This window comes from Pantherophis guttatus, chromosome 2, assembly GCF_059756535.1.
Source record: "Pantherophis guttatus breed Tessera chromosome 2, ASM5975653v1, whole genome shotgun sequence".
In the NCBI taxonomy this organism is placed as follows: Eukaryota; Metazoa; Chordata; class Lepidosauria; order Squamata; family Colubridae; genus Pantherophis; species Pantherophis guttatus.
Window position 1 is genome coordinate 174,587,007 of NC_142064.1, and position 22,003 is coordinate 174,609,009.

Sequence of the window (22,003 nt, forward strand, 5' to 3'; positions counted from 1 at the left end):
ATAATGCCTTATTCAACTTTGGTTCACATCAATGACATCTCAGTATTAAGCTGAGACTTGCATTAAGCTGCTTGCACCAATTTTCAGAAAAGAATGCATATGTAGATATTTTGGAAGTACTTTTATCTAGGTAATTTGTTACTTATAAAGAATATTTGTAGCTCAGGGTTGAAATGAAGTGCCTTGGTGCTCTGAGTGCAGTTGTTTTCTTGCAGACATTTATTACCCAAACTAGGTAACATCAACAGTGCTAGTCAGATGATGTTACCTGGTTTGGGCTAATGAAATGCCTGCAAGAAAATAACTGAACTCGGAGAACACCAAGGACACTTAACTTGCTACTTCATTGTAGCTTTATTGGGAGATGTACTGTCAGCTTGAAAAGAGCAATGAATGGGGCTCATATAAGCAATTGGGGGGAGAGAATTGTGGGACTCTTACCCTGAGATTTTGACCAGAACTACATATATGATGAAAGAAAACCATATAGCCTGAAATATAATATTTCTGCCAATCACAGGAAGCTGCCTTACACCAAGTCATATAGCTCAGTCTTACCCAGTGTTGCTCATCTTGCCTGCCAATAGCAAAAAAAAAAAAAAAAATGTTTCACATAAAGATGCCTCAGCCTTGAGATTTTCTGCATGCAGACTGGTGCAGATAGAATATTTTTTAAAAAAAGTGGAGACTGCCATATGTAAATTTGTTCTCTGCTGTTCTACTTGGCTGAACTGGTTTTTAGATATTGTTAATCCACGCCCTACAAAAATGCTAACGAGTCAAAACGATACTCTCATCAGTGTTAAACAATCACAAACCCAAACGTCATCAAAAGATAATAGTATTTAATTAGCATGCACATTTTGACAGTCATTAAAATATAAAGATTGCCTATAAATGCAAAAATAAAAATCACACCAGGCATTCAGGACTTTTTTGTCACGCTGCTGTTATTGGTACGTCACTCGTTCTGAGTCTCGTGGGAGTAGCAGCATTTGTCCCCTAAGGTACAGTCACCCTGGGAAGGAAAATGGCATTCATTGGAAACAACTTATTTAACAACATTTATATTGTTGCACCTAATCCAACCTATAATATTTATATAAATGACTGCTAAAAAACAAAAACTGCCTAAATAAAGCACTCAGCAGATCTGGGGAATAGACTATGCTGTCTTCAATATGCGTTATCTTTAGTATTTTTATATATAGAAGTCAAAAATGGCAAGTCTTCAAGGAGATTTTTCACAGTGTGCCTATGGTTTGTAATGTACATTGCATCCACAAAGACTTAAATTTTTGTTGCTGCCTTAGGTCTGCCAAAACTGAGCAGTTTGGTAAAATATCAAGCAAGCAGCATTCTAGCTTGGTAGACCATTTTATACTCGGAAGCAGCCAAATCTATTTCCAGAGAATACTTTGGTACTTAATTGGAGTCATCTGTTAATTACAGTATAACATTGGCTAAAATGGACTGGCTAGATATGCAAGATTATTGGTTCTGGCTGCCACTCTTAAGCTAGAGCAGATATTTCTTACTCATTATTTCCTTTCTTATCTGTGGCTAAAAAAACCCAAATCTTGGTGAATGTTTTCTCTGTTTCTAGGAGGCAAATTGAATGCCCCTGCAGTTTCCAGACCCCCTGTATGGAGAAGAGAGCCCTCCATCCATTTTTCCCCTTTCCCAGGAAGCTTAGACCCTGCACTGGTTCTTGATTGGTGCAGTCACCTCAAAAGATGCTCTAGTTACGAGGTCATTTCCTTTCCCCATTTCCTTTAGATCCAAATGTCTCCATCTGTGCTATAACCCAGCTATATCAATCCCATGACTAAATGTTACAGAAACCAAAGGAAGCAACGTGCCATGGTCCTTTTCTATCACATGCCAATCACATTTCTTCCTTGACCTGTGCTGTCACAAGAAACTTGAGTTCAGTTCATGCAGAGTAACTTTGGCCGCTTACCTGCCGGAACCTTTTGCATGGAAAGTTTTTTAGGTGAGAATCATCATCCCCTTCTGCACAGACTTTCCTCTTGTTTTGATGTAACTTTCTCTTTTCCTGCAGACAAGAGGAAATCCCACCCCTAACCCAGAAAAATAATTAGGCTTGAACCAAGGCAGCTGGCCTTTGGTTTTAATGGGGCACCAAAAGGGCTCATAATGGAAAGATGCAGCAAACCCTGTAAAAATATTGAGCGGTGAGTGGGAAGACACCCACCTGCTTCTGCACCCAAGAGGACTAGCCTACACTCCTATGATTAGGTTGCACCCAGCAAGGAGAAGTAATGGTAACATCAGCCAAGGGCCTGAGCTGCAGCTGTGGTATGTGCATGTAAGCTTTTTTTGTTTTCTGAGAAGGGAATCAAGATGCAGAGGAAGATACTAGCTATGCCCTTCCTTTGCCACACAACCTTCCAAGACAAAAGTTCTATTAACAAGGCTATGATTCGCAGCCCAAACAATACATCTGGGATCAGTTTTACAATGAAGAAACAGAAATCTTTTTTTCCCCCTTCCAATATCACAGATATAATTGCAATCTCAGAAGAGTTTAAATCTGGATGTTCTGATTTCCTCCCAGCACCCCATGATTCCTTTTAAATCCCTTTACCCTGCTTTTGCTCTTGCTTTGGGACCCCAGAAGGGCTCAGGATTCATCTGGAACCGCCGGAGTTTCTGTTTTCGTGATTTAGGATTAGCATCTGCTCGGACAGTAAAGGATGCCTGCAACCTGGACAATTTATAGAAAGTCAGAATAAGGGGCAGATTAGAACGTGTGATGAAATTCTAACCCATAGGAACTTTTTAAGTAGGTTCTGCCAATGGTAAAAACATTCAGTATCTTACATTTTTCTCTGCAAAAGAAACAGGTTCAAAATAACACTCTTGGGAGATTCTCTTCCCTCTACCACCATCCTCCCAGTATGTATGTATGTATGTATATTATATATGTACCGTATTTTTCGGACTATAAGACACACTTTTTTGTCTCCCAAAAGTGGGTGAAAATTTCTGTGCATCTTATAAACCAAATACTGCCGAAGCACCGCCTACCCACCGGCTGTTTATTTTTGGCCTCCGCACGCTCCATTTTCGGGCCTTTTTTTTACAGGCCTTTTTTTCAGCCCGTTTTTGAGGCTTTTCTGGAAAAAATGGGCCAAAAAAAGCATAAAAAATGGGCCAAAAAAAGCCCCCAAAACAAGCCCCCCAAAAGGCTGAAAAAGGCCTGAAAAAAGGCTCAAAAATGCGGCACGCAGAGGCCAAAAACTTTTTTTTTGTTTTCCTCTTCCTCGCACCTTTAGGTGCGTCTTATAGTCCGAAAAATATGGTATGTCTTTTTAATTTAATTTTATGATTTCATTTTTATTTATCAAACTTCTTAACCACCCATCTCCCTCAGAGAGAGGCTCTTTTTTGTTTGCTTCCTTTTTGCCTTCAGAAACTAGATTTATGCCTTCAAAACATCCAAGTTTTTAATATCCTGCAATACCTAAAGCCATTTGTTTCTCAGCTCAAAATCCACATTTGCTCATCTCAAGCCCATTCCACCATGTGACAATCACCTACTTGGGTTCCATGGAAAGGATGTGAGCAGCTGGGCTGTGCTCTGAAAGGCGCTCTCGTTTCACAGGATTGAGCTGCTCCTACAGGTGGGGATGGGCAGAAGGAAGAAAAGGAACAGCAGTTTAATCTAAAAAGAGAGCCTAGAGCAGGGGTGCCAAACTCGCATCGTCACGGCTTCATCACGTGACGTATCACAACTTTTCCCCCCTTTGCTAAACCAGGTGTGGGTGTGGGCAGCGTGTGATGAATCCGGGCCGCAAATTTGACAGCCCTGACCTAGAGGAAGAATGTAGACAACAGCAAAGGCAACCAACTGTAGAATGGATGTCTCAGGTTGTTGGTGGGTTTTTCCCCCAAATCTTTTAGGGCTACCTCCCACTGAACTTTATTAAAGCTTGCAGCAAGAAATTAGTTTAAGCTGATTGCCTTTGCCTAAAAACTAGGGAAGAGAAGAAACCAGAAATTACCTCTGTGAGAATCTTGATGCCTTAAAGAGGCCTCCATAGTTGCTATATAATGTCAAAAGAAAAGAAAGCTCCCTTATAATGAAAGTTAAGACCATTGCTCACCCAGCAGCGCATAATGTCCCAAAGCACAGATGATGGTGCATCTGTTTTGATAGCATTCTTACAGGCATGAGAAAGCGACACTTGGTAACCAGCGTGAAGAAGAGCTGATCTGAAAAAGAATCCAGAGAAGGCTTATATTAAAACATGCCCTAACTTCCCTAAGGAAAAAGATTAGCAGAACCCCCAACATCAATTGGGACAGGTCAACGTTCTGTTTGAATCAGTAGGAAAATTGGTACAATCATCTAAACATGAGACTCCAATTGGGTCAAATCTGTTTTTTCTAATGCTATTTGTTTAAATGCTGTAGCTTGTTTTTTTACAACTTCTTCTCTACTTTCCTATGAAATGTGCGCTTTGTATATCCTTAAAATCACAGGACATATGCTAGAGACCCTGAGCAGCTGTATTTGCAATAGCAATAGCACATTTATATGCCGCTTGACAGTGCTTTACAGCCCTCTCTAAGCGGTTTACAGTCAGCATATTGCCCCTAACAATCTGGCTCCTCATTTTACTGACCTCGGAAGGGTGGAAGGCTGAGTCCTGAGCCGGCAACTGGAAGTCAGCAGAAGTAGCCTGCAATACTGCATTCTAACCACTGCATCACTAGGGCTCATAATTCAAATCACCCAAATCAAAATTTATCCTTGAGTCAACCACAGTCTTGGAGAAGGAATCTTTTAAACAACATGTTTGTCAGGCAATGGGGCCTGAGCCATCTGCATGTGATGATTTTTCTGCTTATGTTTGAAAAGATTCAGAGATTCCCAAGACCAGATAACTTGCTAAAAAAAAACAGTGAGTCTCTTAGCAAGCTCTGGATTAATGCATCACTATTGGTAGGACTAACAGAAAAAAACACATTATCTCCTCAATATCACAATGGCATTCAAACTTTGGCTTTACCAGCAATTGCAAGGAAATCCTGTCTATCACCACATTCACAACCTATCTTAGGATATTCCTTTTTAAAGTTAAATACAAGATCTTGGTGCAAATTAGCAAGTTCATCTTACCTGAACTGTAGTAGAGAAGGGCTGTTAGAATGAATGGTTTTACTGAGTTTATCAAGGGTATAATAGAGAGGGACATCAGGTAGTTCCTGCATGCAGAGGAAAGCAGATACTAATTATACAGGGAAGATAGTCTAGGGAGGTTACAGAAGAGGCATATCAACTACTGCAACCATGTTTTAGTCACATTCTGCTTTCAACAAATGATCCATTCATGAGGCACTTTTTAAGAGGTTCCCTTTTAGGTAAGCTTATTCACTATTACAATTGCCTCATAAAAATGATGTCAATAGCCTTGCAAGAACCCAGACCGTGGCTTGCACATTGGTGCCTTGCAATGGGGAAGGCTGACTTAAGGCTGAACGGAGCAATGCTGCCTGCAAAACCTGGTGATATGCTGGCTAGCTCTCCACTACTTTACTACTTGATGACACATTCTGGGGAAAAGAGAACCGTCCTATTCACTCTGCCAATAGCCATCACACTCACCTCCATCACCATGCTCAGGATGCCCTGTATCCGTTGATTTGTCTGAAAGCGGCCTGGGTTGCTCTCAACTGCTGACAAGACTCGCTGGACAAAACCCAAATCGTGAAGCGGTGCTGCCCACATCGGGCCAGCCAACTGCAGGACAAGGAGGAGGAGGAGAGAATATCAGCTTGGGAAAAATCACTTCTCCAAGAACATGTAAGGCAGGTGTCAGTTTTGGATGACAATTTTCTTTTTTGCTTCTTAACTGCCACATATTTTAGCTGGGGAATCAAACTTGCATTGTCACGTCGTCACATGATGTATTGTGACTTTTCCCCCCTTTGCTAAACCGGGGGTGGGGGTGGCCAGTGCGTGATGCATCCGGGCTGTGGGCCGCGAGTTTGACACCCCTGATGTAAGCCAAGCCATGAGGCTACATATTGTCCCGGCTCACCTGGTGGTGCTGATGGCAATGTTCACAGGATGGGCCTACAGGGGGACCACAAGCAGCCTTATAGTTGAAGCTGTGGAGTTATACAGAAGAGAAGCAGATGCCGTAAAGCCAGATCACACTAACAGATGGTTTTGCTTCCTCCCTGTTTATCAAATAATTCCTTTGTGTTACAAGCACAGGTTGTCTAAAAGTCCAAGGCCAATGGCCCCACAGGTCTCTCTTCTCTAGCACAATATAGATCAAGCATCAGAGACAGACGTACAGCATCTGCTCAGAGTTAAACCTCTGAGTCCTCAGCAGCAATGTTTCAACTGGGGAAAAGTGTAGGCAGTTTCTAATGCAAAGAGGCAGTAAATGTGAGGCTATATTTTCCAGTGAGAATTTTTGTTTATGTAATTTTCTGTCTATCTCTTTTTTTTTCTTTTTTTTTCTTTCTTTTTTTTTTTTGGTACCTAAATATGAGATCATCTGCCTCTTGGACAAATAAAGTACTTAATAGTTTTTGGGCTTCCAATAAACATACCTCTTTCTGTGTACGCTTTCATTTTTTTAATTTCTCAGCTCATGAGCTTCTGATAGATGTGGGCAGATAATTTTTTTTAAAAAAAATTAAAATTCAAAGGGAAAAGAAAGATGGGGAGCAACTAGCAGTTCCAATTAAAAAAGCAATACTTATTAAAATGGGGAATTATTTTTCTGCTATGATCAGTGCAGGAGAAAATATCTAGCAGAAAAAAGCTGTATACACCAAAAGTGATTTAGGCAGCAGAAAAAAGGAAACTGCCACTATGCTATCGAAACTGTTAGGAAATGGTTATTGCCTAATTGGTTGGCCAGGAAATATATAAGCCAACATTGTATGTTTGTATTATGTGAATGTATTATGTAGCTTTAAGAACTGTGCTGAGTCATTTTGCATCCTGATTGGCTGAGCTCTGTAGCCAATGTATTTAAGGAGAGCTAAATTATGGTTAGTGTTTACACTACACCATTTTTACCTGCTGCTATGTTGTAACTCTTTTTGATCTCCCTATGGTCAATTGTTTGATCATGATTATTTATTTACTGCTTTCTGATATTTATTGAACTATTTTTATATTGTTCCTGATTGTTCCTTGTATTTTTCTACAAACTGGTAAGAAGATTTTATATCCCTGGATTGATCTTATATTGCACTTTATATGGCTAAGACTTGGATTGTTAAAGGATTATGATTTTGCTTTTCCCTAAAAGTTAAATACTAAAAAACCCAGTTTGTTTGTATGTTATTCACAATTACTCTCAAAACATTTCCGTGCGTAAAACTCTAACAGTACTCAGCTTTATAAACCACAACTTCGGGTGTAACTCAACAATATCCTTAACAGAAACTATAAAAAGAACTCTTACTTTTTTCCATCGCTGACCATCTTGCCAAGTCTCTGGATATGAAATGATCCACAGCCCACACAGTTATAAACCAAGGCCTGTTTGCTGTCAAGAGAAAGAAAAGAAGAGTTGCTAGAGAGGGCTCGCAACTTGGGTGTTCTCCTGGATACAAGGCTGTCTTTGGAAAAGCATATGATGGCTGTGGCCAGGGGGGCTTTTTATCAGGTTCGCCTGATCCACCAGTTGCGTTCCTTTCTGGATTGGGATGCCTTACGCACGGTCACTCATGCCCTTGTCACGTCCCGCTTGGACTACTGTAATGCTCTCTACATGGGACTCCCCTCGAGGAGCACCCGGAGGCTCCAACTGGTCCAGAATACGGTCGCGAGGGTGGTTATGGGGGCGACTCAGCGCTCCCATGTAACACCTCTCCTACGTGAGCTGCACTGGCTCCCAATGGTCTTCAGGTGCACTTCACCTTTAGAACGCTCCATGGCTTAGGACCCGGGTATTTACGAGACCGCCTTCTGCCGCCAGTAGCCTCCCACCGACCAGTACACTCCCACAGAGAGGGGCTCCTCAGGGTGCTATCGGCCAGACAATGCCGGCTGGCGGACCCCAGGGGGAGAGCCTTCTCTGTGGGGGCACCTACCCTCTGGAACGAGCTGCCCCCGAGATACGGCGGATCCCGGATCTGTGCACTTTCCGCCGTGCCCTAAAGATGTTTCTGTTTCATCAAGCCGGGCTGACCTGACCTAACTTTTTAAAATTGTTTTAATTTAAAATTGTTAAATTATGGGTTTTAATATATGGGTGTTTTAACTGTGGGCCAAATTAATTTAATTAGATTTTAATATTGTTTTAAATTTGGTATTTTCTGTATTTTATCTGCTGGCTGTTCACCACCCCGAGTCCTTCGGGAGAAGGGCGGTATACAAATATAATAAACATAAACATAAACATAGAGAAATTAGAGGAAGGGCAAAGAAGGAAATGTCCAGTATCAGCTTGAGTCAGGCCGGCTATATTGGACATCCTCCTCCTGAATGCAACGAATTGGGAACAGTTGGAAAGCAAGCAGGAGATCTGAATTTTTTTCCTCCGCAGGGGAAGCAGAGCAGAAAAAGTGAAACACCGTCTTGAGCAGGTGCTCACCTAGCAGAAGCTTTGACCTTGGATGGTCCACTGAAGACTCGAACAAACACACGGATGTAAAAGTCCACACTGACAGACAACAGTGGAACAATATAGCGCTGGTAGCAGTTGGCCCGAAGATCCAGGCTGTGCAGGATAATTCGTAGGGCCTGAAAGAAAAAGGACAGTGCAGCAGGGGTTCCTTTTGTCTTTGGTTGCTGGCACAATATGGCTAACTTTACAGAGTATACGTAAGAACTTTGTATATTCTTCACAGCATGTGAAGTTCCCATTCCATTCTTTATCAGCCCCAGTACTGCGATACTTATAAGACCTTACTAGTTACTACTAGCTGGCCTTGCTAATTTGGGAAATATTAATTTCCTTTTGAGCAGAATAACAAGGAGATAAAACACGGCAACAGAATGCAAGCATCTCACTGCCAGGCACTCTCTCCTACTCACCATCTCATGACAGGAGGTGGTGCCGATTGACACGCCTCCATATTTGCTGTAACATGTTTCGCCCAATTTCCCAGCCAATACAGCCATGTCAGTGCATGTAACACACAGCAGACCTGTTGGAGGCAAATTGTAGAAAAAATGCAAACCAACACTTCTCCCAAACATACCTAAGGCGCTAAGGAGAAACAGACAAGAAGAGTCAATGAGCTTGTGCCAATGGCTTCACTCTAGACCTGCCCATGGCTGAGCCAGTGCAATTCTACTTCCTTCTCTCCTACAGTATCAGGCATAAAAAGGGAACACAAATAAAATTAGCCAGTCTACCTTACAGTCTCTTATATTAAGAAGCCTCTAGGATGTATCTTTGCAAGTCTTGTTGGTGACATATGCCATCTATAAAACATCTTCAACTGATTTTCCTTGTATGCAAAGATTGAAAAGATACATCCGAACAATAGCGCAATATGTTGGAAATGTAAGAAATCCCAAGGAACATATTACCATCTACAGTGGACGTGCCCAGAAGCAAAAAAATTTTGGACAAACATCAAAAAATGGATAGAACAGATAACAGACCAACAAATAGAAAAGAAACCAGAAACATTTTTGTTAGGAATCTTCACAAGACCATGCTCCAAAGAAATAAAATATTTGATGCAACACATCTTGACTGCAGCACGAATAGTATATGCAAAAAATTGGAAACAGGAAAGAACTCCAAATGAGGAAGAACTGATAGATAAGATTTTAGAGTGTGCTGAAATGGACAGATTAACAAAAGAAATTAAAGAAAAAGAAGAGACAGACTATTATAGAATATGGAATAAATGGTATAAATGGCTTAAGATTAGAAACAAAGAATAAAGATTATTAGAAGAGAAGAGTATGACTATAAAATATATATACAACAAATGTATGGAGTGAAATAAAAATGTATATAACAAGAATGTAGAAATGTATAGTACTAAACATATAAGTAAAATACATAGATCTGTATAGAGGGGAAGGAAAAGGGGGGGAAGGATAATGGGGGGGGAAGAGAGGAATGAAATGAAGTCACAGGGGGAAAAAGATAAAATAACAGAAGGAAGACAATGATGAAACAATGCTTAAAAACGATAAGATATTTATATGTTGGATGTTATGTGAATGTCATATATGTGTTATAATAAAATTACAAATTTTATATATTAAAAAAAAAAGCCTCTAGGGACATATCTGACAGCAATATTATTTGCCAGTATGAAAAGCCTAGAGCCTGATTCCAGACTCGAGTCCTGGTTTTTCTCTTTTCACTATGTAATGTTCACTTTGAGAGCTTGTTTGGCCTAGTGGTTAAGCCTAGGCTAGAACCAGGAGATTGAGTTCTAGTCCTGCCTTGGGCACAAAAGCTGTCTTGGTGACTGTAGGCTAGTCACTCTCAGCCCAACACCCACCCCCCTTCATATGGTTGTTGTTGTTGTTGTTGTGTGGAAAACAGGAGGAAGAAGGCGTATTGTGTATGCTTGTTGCCTTGAGTTACTTATAAAGTAATAAAGGTGGGATAAAAATTTAATAAATAAATATACGTCTCAATCATTCTTGAACAGTTTATAACCTTTGGAACATCATTATTTCCTATTGATCAGGAGTCAAGATATGGCTAAAGAGATACCCCATTTTAGAAAACAAATGTTACAATATGAAATCCATGTTGTTATTTCAATTTGTCATTAAAAAACGTGGAAACGTTTATCAAGAAAATTCTTGGGAAAAAAACCCCAGTATTCTGAGCAGCCCCTTCTTCACTATTAATAACAATGCCTAGAAATGAAAGAAGCTACCAACCCACCTCCATCCCTCACGCACTGCACCACAGCATCCAAGAAACCAGAAGGGCTGCCATACGGGTCCAGGTCAATAACATCAAAGAATTCTTTAGCTGCCTTTTTGCGATATAGCAGCATCCTGCCCAAGAGAGAGAGAGAGAGACAGTGACAGACAATGATTAGGTGTGGTACCTCCCATAGCTAGAAAGGAGGAAGCAGAAAATTCTAAGAAACAGTAGATGTGGGCTTCCGTTGAAAAGGAAGCTCAGTTAATCCTTCTCTATGCTAAAGCATTTGGCTTACACAGAAAACTGTACCTAAAATGGAGGATAAGCTATTTTCCCTAGCAGGCTGGCTGCTCATATAGAGATTGTTTTCAATATGAGGCATGCCCATAATATGATTCCACATCAACAAAAGATTAGGCCAACGAATACATATCTAATGCAAGTCAGAGATGTTTATCCGGCTTAATTCCACAAATGAAGAGTGGAGTAGATGGATAATTTGCTCAATAAAGGAAAGCTGTTTTCAACTGGCACAAGAACAGAAAGAGATGGAAATTCTGGAAAATTAACACCTTTGTGTATTCTTATTTTTTAAGTAATGCATAGACATTGTGCCCTGATGACAGAACTAAAGATTGGAATAATTAGAAATGTAGTTGAAGTACAGGACCCGTATATTATCTCTGTTCACCAGTGATTCAGCTGTACTTCCCAGATCTACAAAAGTGGCAATTCTGCACCAAGTCATATAATCTTCCTGATTTTAAGAGTAGCATATACCTGTTATTATTAGCATATCATGTTGTTGCAGTAGCCAGGAGACCACAATCCTATTGCAATAATATAGCATATAGAATTGTAGTTTGGCTTGCCATGGTACCAGCCCTGTTATAAAAGATGCTTGCACGCTTCCCAAAGTACGCCACAGGAGGGCGAGCTGAGTTCGCACCAGAGAGAAAGATGAGCAGTTCTGCTTGTAATGTCACCCAAGGCTCCCTTCCTTCCTGGAGCTGCATTGCAAATGGGCACTGCAGCCGGGAAGGTTCACAGCCATCAGGAATCTGATGGCCTGCACAGAGCACCAGCTCCTCTCCCCATGGAACCTATCTATCTACTTGCATAGAACATGCTTTCAAACTGTTACGGTGGACAAAGCCGAGGTGAATGACAGGAGCTCATCCCACCACGCAGAGTTAGGGCTCAAACCACAGGAGGCGAGACTATCTCCAGCGTCATTAAGCCACTGAATTCACTGCGCCTCTTAGCATACACCTCACTGAGCCTTGTTTGAAACCAGGGTTCACAAAGAGTGCAGATAAACATTGGCTTTCTCATTTATTATCTTGAGATTTATTATCATCTTTGTTAGCTGTCAGAAAACAACACATAATTAACTATGGCAGTGCAGAAAAACATCAAGGTTAAATAGTATTCAAACTTTATAAATTCTCCCCACCTCATTTTGTACATAAAAATAGTTACCTGATCATGTCAAAACAAAAGGACCGTACAAATTATTTTCAACACAGCAATAGGTTTTTGGAAATGGCTTTTCTCATAGTTAGAATTAACTCAAAACATAAAATAAAAATATTATTACAAGATGGATTTGATTTAAATCAAGTTGATTTAAATCATGGTTTAAATCATGGTTTAAATCACTAGTAAAAAGGCTTGATTTAAATCAACTCAATTTAAATCATAATTTAATTTTTAAAGAGCAATTGTCATCTCTGTCCTGCTCCCCGGCTCCTCCTCTGACCCACTGTTGACTCACTGACAGTCCTAATATTGCAGAATATACAGCCTTATGCTACATAACTAAGCTTCATTTCATGCTGAATAAACTAAATTATTAATGTATCTTAAATAGAAAACTATATTTAGATAAAGTTTTACTCCAAAAGCATTTTATTAAAATAAATTTGATAAAAATAAAAAAAACTCCTATTTAAATTTTAAAAAATCCGATTTAAATTTTAAAAATCATTTTTTTAAAAAAATCATTGATTTTTATCCACCCTGTATTATCATCACTCCCCAAGACTCACTGAATAAGTTTGCATACTATTCCATATTAAAGAACATAAGTCAGTCAAGTATTACAAAGTGGCTAAGTGAAATCTAACTTGCTTGTCCTTCTTTAACTCCCATTGTTATTATTAAAAACAAAAATTCTATTTCTTTTGCAAAGCAAGAGTTTACCAGCTATGTCTTAGAATGTTAAATGGTCAAGGGAATAAAAAGAAAGAAATCCCTCTCTTGTATAGAAGTTTACTAACCGAGCATCTGACAAGCTTGGCGTCACCAGGTGTTCCACGCCATTGAGCTTAATATTTTGGGTGATGAACTCAACAGCCTTAGAGGAATTATCATTAGCTACCACACTGTGAAGGCCAGGCACTTCCTTTGCAAACCGGATGGAACGCAGTCCAGAAGCCGCCAAAGCTTCCAGCACTTGGAGTCCCTCCTGTAAAAGGCAGGAAAAAAAGTTAAAGAAAAACTGAAATAAATGTTGGAACTAACTTTAAAAAGTTCAATATGTGACTTGAAACTATGTGGATCACCCCTGCTTCAACTTCCAAAGTGGCCCGGGCAGTTTCAAGAATATCAAACAGACATGTTCAGAATGTGTAGTGTTTTGTGGTGTTCGATCACTTTCCATGCTCAAAACAATACAGAAGTTATTATTATTTATTTATTATTTATTAGTCCAATTTATATGCCACCCTTCTCCCTAGACTCAGGGCAGCTTACAATGCATTATAGCAATAGCCTGCATACTTTTTTGTATATACCTGCTTATTAGGGCTTTCGGCCCCCCTTAAGCGATGTTGTTCTATACAAAGTCGGTTTATTGCCCCCACAATCCGGGTCCTCAATTTACCTACCTCAAAAGGATGGAAGGCTGAGTCAACCTTGAGCCTGGTGAGATTCGAACTTGCACTAATTGCAGGCAGCTGGCAGCTAAGTGCTAGCACTTGACAGCACTTTAGTCCGCTGCACCACCGAGGTATTATCTTAAAGTGGACCCTCTGAATGCTTCAACCTATGCTGAAATGAGCAACTATTCCAAAGTCCTAGATTCTTTACTTCAAAAGAATTAGTAAAGCCCCACAAGGAATGATCACTTCAGTCAAATCCCAGAAGTTGTAAAGAATGGGTTATTTCATGTTTCTATAACACATGCTGCAACAATGTGCCATGATAGTGAAGAAGGCCTCTGATACAGATCAGACTTGTATTATATTACTCAGTAGACAGATATATGTCACTGCCTCAAATAGCTGCTCTGAAGATCCTAGCCCAGCCATGAAGGAAAGGCCTCCTCTTGTATGGTTCTCAAGCTATCAAAGCAACTCCCAAAGAGAAGTGGTAAGCCCCACTCTCATAGGATTCAGGAAAACGGCCAAAACCCATTATTTACATCATGTTTATAATTGTTAGCTCAGCCAATATGAATTATACCGACCGTTAATTGTACTGCTTTTATTTTTATAATTTAAAATGCATATATTCATTATGGTAATATTGAATTATGGGATACGAATATAATAAAACGTAGAGCTTGAAATTAAAGCTTGATAGTCAGCACTGTGTAGGGAGATTCAACTAAATGACATCTGCAAAATCTTCTAATTGTGTTCTCAAGCCAAATTAAATGGTCATATAATAATGAGTAAACTAAATCATATTAGAATTTAATGTTTTCATATGAAATCTCATCAAAAGTGCTAATGTTTTTGTGGGAGAGTGTATGAGATTTCGAAGACATTTTTTATCAATGTCTTTTATTTTGTTATATCCTTGTTGGGTTCTATTTAAGGAAAAGCTGTATGCCTTCCTAAGATCTTACAGGGAAAAATCAATCATATCTTGAATATGTAATACAGGTAATCCTAGCTTACTGACTACTTCTTCAGAAAATTTTCAAAGTTACGACTACCCTGAAAATATAATTTTTTTTATAAATAAAAAAAATTATAGCCAATTTATAACTTTTGCAACATTTCTTCGTCATGTAATTACCATTACCATCAATAATAATTCTCCTGTGCTTGACCTGTTAATTTTTTTTCTTTTTTTCTCCCCTTGCAATACAGAGAGATTGGACAGGAAAGGATTGCAGAGTAAGCTGTCTTCTCATCTACACATCAAAATTGGCTGTTGGAACTGGGAGCCGCAGGCAAGCTATGCAAACAGCTTCAATATTCCTTTTGTGCTATGAAAACCACTTCAAAAAAACTTGCCAGGAAAACTGCAGAGACTAGTCTAAATAGTTGCCAGGGGTCAAAAACTTGGGTTGGGTTGTTTTATTATTTGGTTTTAGACTTCATGTATTCTGTTGAGAGTCTCTGGATTGTGGGAGGGTAGAAGTGTAAACAGCGAACAAACAAACAAACAAATGAATGAACAAATGAATGAATGAAGAGCAAGCAGGCAAGCAAGCAATCTCACAGAACAGACAAAGATTATGATAGCTGTGAATTATACCAATAGCAACAGCACTTATATACCACTCCACAGTCCTTTGCAGCACTCTTTGAGCAGTTTACAATGTCAGCATATTGCCTCCCACAATCTGAGTCCTCATTTCACCAACTTCGGAAGGATGGAAGGCTGAGTCAATAATGAGCTGGTCAGGATCAAACTCCTGACAGTGGGCATAGTTTGCCTGTAATACTTCATTCTAACCACTGTGCCAATGATAGAAACTTTAGGTCAAATATATCTGGACAACAACAGGCTGGTAATGGCCAGTGGAGCGGTTCATCCAATCCATCCTCAAAACCCCAATGTGGAAACATAGATACAATACCTGGCATACTTCATCCACTTGTGCAACTGTAGTAGTCTCCTCATCTGTAGTATCTCTATAATTCAGGTGTTCCAAGTTATCTTTTCCCGTTTCAGAGAGATCAACAATCACTTTAGAGGTATTTTCTTCACCAGGGACTGCAACTGGAGAAAAAAGATGGAGCAGATGTATACACCCTTGGTATCTTGTCTGAACAAATGCTCAGTCCTTAAATTTTTTTATATAATTATCAAATATTCAGCTCTTTTAAATGGTGTTTTCTCCTGATCAGAATAACCTACTATAAATATAACTGCCAGGCTCCCTTTTCTGTTTAATTTTGCCACTACTGAAAACCTGAACATGCTTATAGGTATATGGAGAACTACACTGTCAAAAATCTACTCATAATTTCAATTATGTAAGTAAACTGCAGTTGTTCTTTTTAAAAGTATAAAACAGCTAAAAAGCAACAAGAACAAATTACAGAAGATTAAAACATTCTATATTGTTATTCTAGGGACAGTTCCTGAAAATTAAAAGTGAGTCTGCTTATTTCACTTCACAACCACTAAAAAACCCCTTTTCTAATAACCCGAGGAAGGAAATCAAAATACTGCCTTGTTAAGTCCTTGTTAAGTTTTTTATTTAAAATGTATACACATTCTTTCTTTGCAGGCAGGAAAATAAATCCCAACACCTGAATTACTACGAAACAATAAAAGTGGGTATCTACATTTTGCTTCTTATATATCTCTGTTTTCACCTGATGGACCTTAGATGGAATAGTGATGAAAGCATTGCCACTCACTCCTAATTCCTTTGGATGAGAGCTGCAGACGAGCAAATTCAGTAATAACTGCACACCTAAAAGTGAAAAAATCAGCACATATTACAAAGTTTAATGTGCCAGAATATACAAAAGATTACCTATCTATTGTCCATGCATACAGTCCTTTCAAAAATGCATGACTTTTACAAAAGATAATTACATAATTCAGCATCCTAAACCATCAATCATTTAAGAAATTCTTTCAAGTAAAATGAAAAATCAACATCACTTCTTAAGTCTAAGAAGAAAGAAGTCAAATAAGTTGTTTTTAACTGTATATATTTCTTCTTTCCTACCACTGTTTTCATATCACTAGGAATTGGGTGGCACATAACTTTAATAAATTATTATTACATCTGTGCTATATCTATTACATCTGTGCTACATCAATAACTTTTAAAAGCCTGAGCGCAGGGAGGCAGATGTTTTATAACTAAATGCCAGTACTTATTTGTTCTGTATTAATTAACTCAAAATATGTAACTTTCATCATTACTGCTAAATTATACCAAATTCCAGGAATTTTTATAAAATGCACATAAGCATGAAGTGATATATAATCTACCAGAAATTGATTTCTGATCTATTTCTGATCTGTTTGCTTAACTCTATTAATATAACAGCACACTAACTTTACTTTATGCAGCATGAGACATCAGTTTGCCTGATATACAGCATTACATACTTATGAAACTACTTCAATGAATCAAATATCCCACAAGTTATACAGTAATTAAAAAATGATTGTTTCACTTTCCAATTTTATATTTACATTTTTCTGCACTAAAAACAAACTCCATATAGATTGCAATGTTGTACTAATAATGTTATGTTGAAATCATTTGCTCAGCACATCAGTCCAGAACTCTTAGTATTTATCTACAAGAACTGATTTTAAATCTCACTACATTGCTCAAAATTCCACATATGCAGTAAATATGGGTGGGGCCTGCGGGGGGGCATTGCACATGCACGCGCGCTTTCAGCACCTGAGGGAAAACAAAGTCCGCCATCACTAATCTCAGCAAACACATTCTACTATTTGATAACAATTGGAGCCCAGCTTTCAAAAAAAAGAATACAAAGAAAAAGAAAAGTGAACATTAAGGACTCCTACAGCCCGATCTGTCCATGAAATGGGACACTGAAATCATTTTTTACAAAACAGTTCTTTAAGTAAGGAAATGTTGTAGTTATGCTCAAATACATAGCCAGTCCCCTTGAGGATTCCGGGGGCAATAAGTAGCAGTTTCTCCCAAGAGTTTTTAGAAAGTGAAAAGTACAGACAGAACCCCTTTGCTAATGAAATGATCTTAAGACAAGGAAGATAGAACCCAAAGAAATATATCTTCTGAAGCTAATCACAAGAGAATATCCCTTTTTTTCAGGTACAGATAATATTTTCAGTATAAATCTAATTCCAACTTGCTACCCCAACTATATTCTCTTCCCTCCCCAAAAAAACCAAAGGGATACTCTTCCATCGTTACTTCATTCCAACTTCATTCATTCATCCGACAGTTGTGAACTCACCCTATTCTCTACTTACGTAAGGTCTCTGTTGAACTCTTGGACAGGATTATAGAACACTTCATTGGCATTTGGGAAAATCACTTTTGCTTTTCCTTCTGTGATTATTTTCTCACCATTTTCTGCTGACTCACTGCCACCACTTGTACTCACTGTAGGTGATTGAGCCATATTTTGCTCCAGATTACAGTTATCTGTTTCCATGTCTTTATTCTGATTACTCTCCATGCTTTTGTTACAAGATTGATTTCTGACTGAAATTGCAGTTAGGGTTGCTTCATTCCTATATGAAGCCAAGGCAAGTCTCAACCAAATCCTCAGACACATTTATTTGTCATCAGTTTCTTTGAACTACTCTCTGAAAAGAAAAGAAATATAATTTTACTGCAAACACCCTGCATTTCTCAAACATTAATAATTCAGCACTCCTGCTCTGTATTTAGACACAGCTCCAAGGAATATAATCTCATATTATATTCACCTACTGTAACACTTATTCCAGTGAACTGTGATCTAACAGTTTAATCAAACCAATTTTCTAGGTTTGCATGACATACCAAACCATAATTTTAATCTAGACCTCTGCAACACATAGGTTAAAATGGATACTGTAAGGTTGAGAACTTAAAAGCAAAAAAAACCAAAAAACAGGAACATACACAGCAAGTTTTCTAAGGTAGAACAGAAATTGGGCTTATCTGCTTATCTGCAAGCCCATCTCCAAGTGGTTCTGAGTTAATAACAAGTCATTAATTTGCCTCTTGAACAAGAGTTCCAAATTATGTTAAAAACTAATTGATTCTATGGATTGAACAAACCCTGATATACAGATGGGGGGGAGGGGTGAGAAAATGAGTGTACAGTGGCAAACTTTCTCACTGAACTTTATGATTTTCATACAAAATAAAAGCATGTTTTGTTTGTACCTCTTCTTTTGCAGATAAATGATCTTAAACTTATTTTTGCAATACTATTTCTCAATTACAATTTAGATAAATATTATCGGTACTTGAAGCAGTCATGACCAATCGAAAATTACTGGAGGCGCACCCCCCTTCTCAGAGATGTGGCCTGCGCATTTAACTGCTACCTTTTGAGAAACAGTTTTTCTTAACATCAAGAATCTTCTTAATTGCAACTGGAATAGCATACAAATAACGAGAATTGAAATACTTTTAACTCTATTAATTTTACACTTACTTTACAGCCAATCTGTAATTTTCAATAAACTGTAGACTAACATTATATTCCTCCACAAGTCTTCGCATGCAACTGCAAATACGTGGAGGTGAGGCAGCTGGAGGGCTGAAGCAGGGGTTCTCGGAGGGAGGTAACACCGCCCTCGAACGTTTCCGTCTTTGCTATTATCTGGATCAGGCCAAGCGTCAGGCAAAGGAATCGGAGTTGAACTATAAAATATCACCCAAGGAATCGGGGGTGGAATTAAAGAAAGGCCCACGATATAGGTTCCCCTATGTATAGCACAACCAATCAGAATCAAAGTCCACGTTTCAGTTTATACCGCAGGCGCCATGTTGAAAGTGACTGGGAAAAGATCAGCTGATATCCTGCCAGCCAATAGAACCGGGGCAGCGGACGGGTCGCCTAGAGAGTCAAGAAAAAACGGGGAGGAAATGCCACTTTTTGCTAACGAAGCAGGTAAGGAAAAGTCCAGCGTTTTCCAAATTGTTCGCCCGTTTCAAAACGTCGCCTTGAATCGGGTCTACGAGCCCACTGCAGTTAACTGCTTTATGCCTAAAAACAGTTGCGGCGAATGGCGATATGATTATGATTTAAGATTCAAGCACATTGCAGTTATGCACGATTCTTCGTTGCAGAGAATAAAATGTATGTATTGGAATGTCGATTCAAAAACAAGCCTTTCGGCATCTTGTTTTCTTAAGTAAATAGGTATAGGATGCAACCTCTGAATAAACCAACATGGACTTAATTTGAAAGAATTCAATGTAGCATCTCTGTAAAACTCTTACATCATGTTACATAAAAGCAATAAGACCTCATAGCTTTTCTGACCTCTATATTTTCCAAGAAACGATTGCCAAATGTTGTTCTTCTCATTTCAATTTGGGGAATGGATCAATCATTAAGTCAAATAAGCCCAATAAAATATATGTATAATGCAAAATCAAAATGTTTTGTGTTCCCTTTGTTTGAGCAGTGTATAAACTACTGTATGTAAAGAACAAAGTATTTAATAAGGCTATTTCATTCATTCAGATCTCGGATGTCTTCTGCTTGTGTTCTCTTTATTTTTTTGATATATATATCACCTCAAATGAGATAGCTAGCATGTATTAAACTTAAACTGATGAATAATACAGAGGTGGTTATTGCTGTGATCAGTTATTTGCATTGAGGCAACACAGAATTAGGGTGCACAAGTGCACAAGGTTTTGAATTTTGTCAAAGAGGCTCACATCAAAATTACCTTCTTGGAAATTTACATGTTAGAGGCAGAATATAAGCAGACATTGTATCTCTGTAAAATTTACGATATAATAATTGTATGTAATTCAAATTTGAAGATGTTTATGAAAATGTTTTTCCTATCTATACTCCCTTTTTATGACTTTGTAGTCCCTATTCAGGGTAGTTGGGGCACCTGGATGGACCTGAGCATTTACTGGCCAGATGCCCTTCCTGATGCCTACTGGGAGTTTGCAGCAAATATTTTTTCTTTGCAACCTAGCAGAGAAACATCTGCTGTTACCTAGGATTGAATTCTCAACCTTCCAAGTTGGCAGCAAGAGTCTTGACCACTTCACCACTATGCCATTCTTTTTTTCCTATCTATACTGATTTACATTGTGTTCTTCTGTTCTGTGTAAGTGTTGAATGTATCTTTCAAACTAAACATATATTTTCAGAGTTGCTTATTATATATTATTAACATGAAATTTGCGGGAGCTAATCAATACTAAATTGGTAACTGAACATGCTTTGTGTGAAAAAAACCCCAAGTTTCCTCCTTAGAACTCAGTCATTGGCTGTTTGTGTGCAACGCATCATGCCATAAACTAGAAAAATACTTTTCAGCATAAAATATTTGATGAAGTTATGACTTGTCTGTGGTTCAACATGTTTTACAAATCCATAAAACTGAATAAAACATGATTAAAACATGATTATAGGTAAGTATGTCATGTGAACACAAATATCAGAGCTAGATGGACCACTATTGTGATTTAGTGGTTGGATTATGAATCACACTAAGACAAAATAACCCTTGCCATTTCGGTAGCATATTGTATGAGCCTAAATGTTGTTTTTTGTATGTCATGATTTATGGCTTAATGTATTGTACAAACTTAGCTGATTTCTCTATTCCTAGAAAACAGGCAATATTCAAGATAGGTTTTTCTCTTGAACACAGAGAAGATAACATTTTAGGCTGTATTTACACAACATTCTGAAGCATAAACTATTCAACAATATTATAGTTTAGCGTGTTGTGCAAACCAGTGTGGTTTGTTGATAGCTCAGTGCATGGTATAAACTCAGAACAATTGTTACATAAATTATGTTCACTAAATCATAAGCAAGAATATCTTGCAAACACAGTAAACATAAATAAGCTTTCATAACTCTGGCTTAATTACTGTAAAATTGCAGGTTTCCCAAATGCATGTAGACCATACAAACATCTTTCTCAGCAATTACAAATTCAGAATTTTTTACACCCTGCAGCCATATCCTGTACACAGGTGAAGTGGGAGGTAGGTGAACAAGAATAGCACCACAAAATTCAGGGAATGTCCTTCAGGCAATGAAGGCCAATGTTCTGATAGAAATCAGTGGCACAAAATTACAGGTTTAGTTTAGACTTCTGATCCCCTGAAATGTGCATAAAAAGATCCCATGAATGGGAACTTTGCCTAAAGTATATTTATTTGGGAATATACCTCTATGTAATTAATTTAAGACTTCTTTGCAAAAGAGCAGAGATACAATACTTGGCCTCATTCC

General features: G+C 38.4%; 1 protein-coding gene across 1 annotated transcript; it reads right to left on the bottom strand.

Annotated features, from left to right (window-relative positions):
- Positions 1-830: 830 nt before the first annotated feature.
- Positions 831-19,586, bottom strand: TRMT1 (tRNA methyltransferase 1). Its single transcript, XM_034406903.3, has 17 exons — positions 19,217-19,586; positions 18,036-18,374; positions 16,466-16,521; positions 15,676-15,818; positions 13,139-13,326; positions 10,872-10,987; positions 9,041-9,153; positions 8,598-8,746; positions 7,464-7,547; positions 6,075-6,144; positions 5,639-5,773; positions 5,153-5,238; positions 4,134-4,242; positions 3,568-3,644; positions 2,612-2,731; positions 1,964-2,084; positions 831-1,018 (listed from the first exon to the last, which is right to left on the bottom strand). Exons 2-17 carry the CDS (start codon positions 18,341-18,343, stop codon positions 962-964), a joined length of 1,932 nt encoding a protein of 643 aa, XP_034262794.2. The 5' UTR covers positions 18,344-18,374; positions 19,217-19,586; the 3' UTR covers positions 831-961.
- Positions 19,587-22,003: the final 2,417 nt, after the last annotated feature.

What these genes read in the sequence shown, in the direction of transcription:
- TRMT1 (XM_034406903.3), bottom strand. Translation starts at nt 18,343, where the DNA reads ATGTGTCTGAGGATTTGGTTGAGACTTGCCTTGGCTTCATATAGGAAT. An exon ending in CCTTCTCTACTACAGTTCAG is followed by an intron (nt 4,243 to 5,152) that starts GTAAGATGAACT and finishes ATTCTTTTTCAG; the next exon opens with ATCAGCTCTTCTTCACGCTG. An exon ending in GGGACATTATGCGCTGCTGG is followed by an intron (nt 3,645 to 4,133) that starts GTGAGCAATGGT and finishes CCCCACCTGTAG; the next exon opens with GAGCAGCTCAATCCTGTGAA.